Source organism: Gossypium raimondii, chromosome 13, assembly GCF_025698545.1.
Source record: "Gossypium raimondii isolate GPD5lz chromosome 13, ASM2569854v1, whole genome shotgun sequence".
NCBI classification, from domain to species: Eukaryota; Viridiplantae; Streptophyta; class Magnoliopsida; order Malvales; family Malvaceae; genus Gossypium; species Gossypium raimondii.
The window spans coordinates 5,481,534-5,488,788 of NC_068577.1; the positions used below are offsets into that span (position 1 = coordinate 5,481,534).

The window sequence follows — 7,255 nt, forward strand, 5'->3', positions numbered from 1 at the left end:
AGAAAAGTGTAATCAATGAACGGTACTCTTATTTTTTTTTACTTCACATCCTAATTAGTATCACTTTTAACCTTTTTTTACAACATCATAATGCTTTTTGCTGTCATATCTTTACAGCAGATTTGATTAGGGAGAATAATAATACATTCCCCCAATTCGATGGGCCCACCACCAAACGTTAATTTAGTTGGTTGTAATACCATTACAGCTCAGGTCCTATTACATGAAAAGGCTGTAATAGCCATTCATTGCCTTCAGATCTTTCCGACCATATCTATGTTTCTCTTTTTTTTTTATTGATTGCAGAGAAGACCTAGATATTTCAGGTAATTTATTTTTTCCTTCTTTATGATTTTTCTTTTTCCTTTTTTGGTTTTAATTAATCTTGTCTGCAGACAAAATCTCCATTTTTCATGTTTCAATCTTGGAGCTAAAAATCGACTCATGTTTTTTTATTGGGCCTTCAAAATTGAATAAACAACCCAAGTCATTAATAAATTTATGCTCTACTTTGATCATAAATCGAAGTCATAAAATTCTTATTCCATTTTTTCGATTTATATAGATACATATTAACTCATTGGTAAAAAATAACAATATTTGACACTAATATTTATTTATTTTTCTTCTCTTAACAATTTTAAAGTTTAGATTAGATTATGTAAGTGGAATGTATTTGCTATAAGGGTCAAAAGATATTCATTAACACTTCTGGAAAAATCTGGTGAAATCTGTCAAAACTACTAATATTGTTTATGGTTTATTCTGCACATAAACCTGCATCTTCTAAATATTTGAAATTTAATCTTTTATTTGTCTAAACTAGCTTCCATTAAATTTGTAATTTTTCAAAATTTAAACCAGAACTTTGAATATTAAAATACCAGATTCAAATTAACCAAAGTCCACAAACAATATTATCAATTGAATCTTAATTTTAAATTAAATAAATAAAAAGATTAAATTCTTGAAAATAAAAATAAAACTAAAATTCAAATTTGTGATCAATACAATCCTCATATATATATATATATATATATATATAAGTAAGTTACAAATTTAATCCATGTACTATAATTAGATGTTTCTAATTCACGTGCATGAAATGTCAATATTAATCTAAATAATAATTAAATCTGTTAAATCAAAATCTATTATAATCACATACTAAAAGTAAGTTCTATTTTCCCATTTGATTATTTTTCTACTTTCGAAACTCAAATAGTAGCCAGTAAACAACTAAAATGGGTGATTTTTCTGAATATTATACAAATTTAACGGCTACTATGACTTGGGTCAAGAGTGAAATTTCAAAATTCAAAGAGTATAATAACTAAAAATAACCAAAAACCAAAGTAAGGGGACAATTCACAATTCATGGACTAATAGCAAAACTTGAACTTTTTTCCTTTTTTGAAAGAACTTGACCTATTTAAACCTATTGTTCATATATATGAAAAATTGAGCAAAAAGAAAATAGAAATCAAAAGTAATGACAGACATATCAGCTATGAAGCTTTATCTGGTAGCTGCGTTGCATCACAAAATAAGGCCATTATCGACAAGCCTTTCAGCATTTCAACTCCACTTATAGTAATAGTAGAATTTACAGCAACTCAAAGCTATAACTATGGCTGGCTACGATGATTCAGATAGGGCTCTAAATTTGGGTATTTGATGCAAACTTACTACATAGGAAAGGAATTTTCAAGAACCTAGGCTGCTCAAATACCTTTCTTTTTGTTGTTGCTGAATCTGGAGAAACTCCAATGGTGTCCATATGTATCCCAAAATCTCTGCCATTCTTTTTGCTGCTATACTATAGGGTGACAAATATCATGTTGAACTGCAAAACATACAAACAAAGAAGGAAGCTTTCAATGTCAAATATTACGAAATCTAACATATGCAAGCAATGAATTTTAGACACACACACACAGAGGCAGAAGAACAGAAAGATCCCACACGGATTACTCTTTATGCAAATTGATACCAAATTACCAACCTTACTAATAACGATTACTTTACAAAGAAGCACACAAATCAAGTTTTGTTTAGGGTCGGATCATTTAATGCAGGCAATATCATTCATGTAGTCACACACACATTGATACATAAATAAGATGTTTATACATGTATGTATAATGAAAGTTACACACACGTTACTTCATGCTACAATAATCTCTTATCTTGTAAAGACTAACTATACCCATGGTAGCAAAATCAGATATTTGCATAAGCACCATGAGCTGTACACAGAAAATAGTTCGGAAAATATCCCACCTGATCGCTGACTATTTTGATGCCTAAATCTATGTTACACGGATTCGAGTGTGAGTGCTGAATACGGGTATGTATCTGCCACGGGTATGGTTAGTCTTTTCTGAGTTTTTCCACATATTTAGAGGACCCATGAGGTCATATCACCATATCCGTGTGTCAGACACCAAGTGCTATACATGGGTACTGCAAGAAAATGAAGAGTCCGAGCAACATAGGCCTAAATGAAGACTAGGCCAATAAGGTACTAGAGCATTTAGGAAAACTATTGCGATGAAAGCATAAACATGCTCGATTATTATGTACATTTAGATATATTTCTTACATCTACTTTACGGTGATGAAGTGCTTACCCCAAGCTATCCGAACCAAATAATAAACATGCTCGATTATTATGTACAGCCAACTATGGTTGAAGTCTTAGTCGATTGAAGAACGCCAAGAAGTGATATTCAGGAGCCCAGTATACAAATCCGACAACAGGCCCTCCTTTGATGTACTGTTTGAATTAGCCATTTAGAAAATTGAATAATTAGTATCTATTTGAGTTTTAAAGACATTGAACCAAAAACATTATCAGACAAAAGAGATAAACCTTCCCATCAAGAATGACAAGTTCACCATCAACCCATCGTGGATTTCGAAAGCCTGGCTCAGCAAGCCTCCCTTGTCCTTTATATCGAGCAACCTGAGTTGCAAAAAAGAACACAAAATCTCCTTAACGTTTGAAGAAGGTACGAAAAGGAAAAGTTCAAACAAATACGAGCTAAGAATGTAAGCTAAAATGTACCACTCCAAATTCTTCAGGAATTATTCCTTTATGTGGGAGCTGATATCTTTTACCAACTCTGGCTCGAAATGCCACCTGTAGAAATTCCAAGGTATAGTATAAGGAGACAAACCAAATAAAGGTAGGTAATCATTCCAAAGAGGAACTATTAACTTAAAAACAAACAAGACATTCAGCTACATTTGAAATGTATAAATCATTCGGCACTGCACAATTAATGGAATCCTACTTTCAAGCTCAATTAAAGCTACCTCTATTCATAACAGAAAGTTAAATTAAATGATGAAATCACCTGGCCTGCTGGCACATAAGGATCCCCGGTTAGTTTTTCAGCTTCCACATATTCATAAAATTCAAGATCTGAAGGCTCCTTAGTCCCACTATCCCCTTGCCACTGGCCAAATTTGCGTCTAAGATGAATGACTTCAGAAGTGTAAAGCCCATGCGCACCGACATATAGTCCTGATCAAACCAACATAATCTAAATACAATATTCTACGATAGTTGATAGGCATGAATAACCATCATGGCAAAACAATAGAGGACAATGTAAAATAGTGTAAACAAAACGAGAGAATAAATTATCATTTCATCAAAATATCAAGAAGCAGAACAGATGGTGTTAGAAATCACCGTTTAGAGGATCTGGTGATGCTGAAGTTTCAATGCGATGGAAAGTTGTTGATCCAGATAGTGGTTGATGATTTTGAGCTTGATTGAGAGTGAGATTTATTAATTCGCCAACATCTTTCAGCACCTGCATTGTGGAAATCAGTTAGCAAACCAAGCATTATAGCGTAGAAACTTAAAACGGGAAATGATCTGTAAAACTCAATCTACAAAATTTATTCATCGTGTTTATTTAATATGAACCCACCTTCAAAGGTATCTTGTCTCTGCCACTGCCAATAAATTTAGCAAGATCAAACATTATGTTATCTACGCTACGTTGGCTTTGAGCCTTTGGTTTCCTATCCGTCGAACCCTTTGTCTTGAGACTAGAAACTTGTTGGTTTACGTCTTCTTCTATAGAAAATGAAAATGTTAGTTGCCCCTTTTTCACTAGCTTAGCAGGCACTCTAACTGAGTCCAATGCAGGTACACTGCCAGAAAGTTTTTCTACAAGACCACCAACGACAACTTTAACTGCAATTTCACCTCGCTTATCACTATCAATAAACCCACTATCAACATCCATCTCAAACTGATCTCTCTCATGGTCATTTTCACTCTTAAGTTCATCATCCAATTCTATACTTTCCACCTCAGCATCTTTATCTTCGTCGTCTTCATCAATGATCTGCTCAATCACCTTAGATATAAAATCTTGGTCCACTTTCCCGGGTGCACTGACTTTCAAGACCTTGACCTTCACCCCAGGAATCATATCTTGCAGTAAATTCTGAAAACTAGTTAGTCCCTCACCCACATCAGATCCATCTTCTGCAACATCATCATCATCATCATCATCTTCATAATCACCATCTTCATCATCTTCTGTACTCACAACAAAAAGATCACTTTTGTCTTCACTGGTGACTGATGGAACCCTGCGACTTGTGGCTCCTGATGTTTTAGAAGACACCTTTGAAGGATCTGGGAAAACCCTTCTCTTTTTCAAGTACACTGCCTGAAAAACACCAAATAAGGCTGCATTCGTGAAACATTAAATGCTACTACAAATGGAATACAAAACTACAAATACTAAGCAGGATGTCTGGTACACACAGATATACAAGTGTCCATGTGTATGAATGTGTATATACACCCCGATGGCTTACTGCGCCTCACTGAATCAAACACATATATAACAAGCAATACACAAAAATCATTGGACATATCAACTGATGACAAACTTTCATCAAAGCTAGATATAAGACTTGATTTACTGTCATTATACTCCAACAAAGGATCATGAAGAGACACACACACACACACACTAAAAAGCCAGTTTGAGAATTATCATCATTAGAACCATGAACACAAATATAGAAGGTGACATCCCAAAGTGACCTACAGTAAGCCAGTTTTTCTGTTAATTTAACAGAAAATGCTGCTGTCTAAGTAACTTTAACTCAAACATCAGAAAATTATGCAGCAATCCAGAAAGAATGGGAATAAAAGATACCTGCTGTTTGTATTCACCTTTCTTGTTTACAGTAAGAAAGATCTCAAATAAGGGCATACCAGCCGATGCAGTAGTGAGTTGCCTGAAAGGAAAGCATCAGTCTAACAAGAACTCAGAAACATTCATTTAAATTAGAAATCAGTAAGCATGAGAAAGAAGTATAAGAAAACAGGAGCCAATGCCAAATAACTAAAAAAGAAATGCCCCGTACTTTAACTGTATATTTGATATTAGTAGAGCATATACATGTGTGCTCAAACATAGAAATGATCTATACATACATATAAACATGAAAGATTGGAGTGATTACCTAGGACTAAAACTCCTAGCGACATATCTGCCATGCTCGGCAGTTATACGTATAATTAGACCGTGAGGATCTTTGGTATCATCGGATAGACCAGCCCACCATCCAACCTGGAACCCAAGACCATAAAACCAAACAACATTTACTTAAAACCGCTATAAAGGAACCATTTTTTTCTTCAAAATAAAAGTTAAAACTTACCAACCCAGTACCGGCAGTGTCTCGTAAAAATGCTGCATCCTCGAAACGTTCTTCCACTACTGCTTTCTGAAATGACAATAAATCAGGTCAGCACTCAGCAAGAACAATGGAAATTCCTTCCGTTTTCCCCCTTAAAAAAATTAAATAAATGAAATTTAATTCATACATTTAAATGGGACATGGTTCTGCCAACAGTGTCATTTGTAGAAGCAGCTGCAATTGCAACTTTTAACCTAGCAGCATCCTCATAATCTTCTTTACATACAGCTTCATATAACTGTGCCTGTTAAAAGGTCAAAAAAGCTTGTAATCAAAGACATTCCATCAATTTTCAAGGTTTTCCCATTTTACAATCATAATCGATCATTACAAACATTGAACTGAATACCTAATTGAACTTGTACTAACTAATTAAGTGGGGCTCGAACATGAGATTTCAAAATTCCGGCCTCAAACTTACCATTTAACAAGACCTTTTCAAGCTTATTATTTTTTTTTCAAAAAAAAAAGCAAAAAAGAAGCATAGATTCATAAAGACCTTCAAAAGGGACAGGAGCCGTTCTTGTTCATCGACTTGTTCGAAGTGCTTTTTCCATTGATCCCAATCCCAATCTCCCTCTTCGTCTCGTCGCCGCCGTCGGTTCTCAGAAACGCCGCCGGTTTCCGCGGGGTGTTTACGGAAAGGGTTCAAGTACGAATCGAATCGTTTGACGGCACTCTTGATAACGTCTACAACGGCGGAGTCCCACCTCCAGCTAACGGAATTGTTGTCGGAAGAGTTATCGGAGCAGCGGCACAGAGTGGAATCGGGGAACCTCGCCGGCGGGTAATAAAACGATCTTTTAAAAGACGGAAACTGATGGCTCGGGAATGTGAGATTACCAGGTGAAGGAGTTGGGATTGAAGCCATATCTTTATCTTTGCTTTCGTACTAAAATTTCTTCTTCGTTTCTTTCAGGGAAGGAGGGGAAGAAAATTCAGTTATAATTTTCCCAGAAAAGGATGAATTTGAATAGAGTGGGAAAGGAAGAAGTTTGGGGTTTGGGTATTTGATTTGTGAAAAGAAGAGAAAAAGAGGTGGCGGAAGCGGCAGTGGTGAGGGTGGCGACTGGTGGTGGTGAGCGTAGAGAGAGTATGCAATTTAGAGATAAAGCAAGTTTTGGTTGCGTTACGTACTTTAACACTTCTGGTAAAAATACTACTTCTGGTATTTATATTAAAAAATATAATTTATGGCTTAGGATTTTTTTTCGCTGAAAAGGGCAAAGACAGAAAAAGAAAAACAGTGAGTGAAGAGTGGAGACATAAACAGAAGACATGTTGAGGTAATCTCCAAGTAACATTTATATCTAATATCATTTGCTTATATTTTCTGTCAAATTCTAGTTTTAGTCCCTGTATTGTTTTCAACTTCTAATTTGTACGCTTAACTCCTAAATTGGTACCTAAATTATTTTTTTCATCTTGGTGCCTAATTTTTTTTGTTACATGTGGTATCTGAACTATATTTTTTCTCAAGTTGAAACTTATGTTAGTCAAATCGTTAAGT

At 34.9% G+C, this 7,255-nt stretch overlaps 1 protein-coding gene across 2 annotated transcripts; it reads right to left on the minus strand.

Moving 5' to 3' along the window:
* Window positions 1-1,383: 1,383 nt before the first annotated feature.
* LOC105783198 (protein EXECUTER 1, chloroplastic) lies at window positions 1,384-6,999 on the minus strand. 2 transcript variants are annotated; one of them, XM_052626467.1, is made up of 13 exons: window positions 6,245-6,999; window positions 5,873-5,989; window positions 5,707-5,772; window positions 5,509-5,615; window positions 5,199-5,280; window positions 3,948-4,700; window positions 3,704-3,827; window positions 3,363-3,532; window positions 3,071-3,145; window positions 2,876-2,968; window positions 2,634-2,779; window positions 2,284-2,511; window positions 1,384-1,846 (listed from the first exon to the last, which is right to left on the minus strand). In XM_052626467.1, exons 1-11 carry the CDS (start codon window positions 6,614-6,616, stop codon window positions 2,687-2,689), a joined length of 2,052 nt encoding a protein of 683 aa, XP_052482427.1. In that variant the 5' UTR covers window positions 6,617-6,999; the 3' UTR covers window positions 1,384-1,846; window positions 2,284-2,511; window positions 2,634-2,686. The 2 variants fall into 2 exon arrangements, with proteins under 2 accessions (XP_052482427.1, XP_012463955.1); XM_012608501.2 differs by lacking the exon at window positions 2,284-2,511 and having other exon boundaries at window positions 6,245-6,998.
* Window positions 7,000-7,255: the final 256 nt, after the last annotated feature.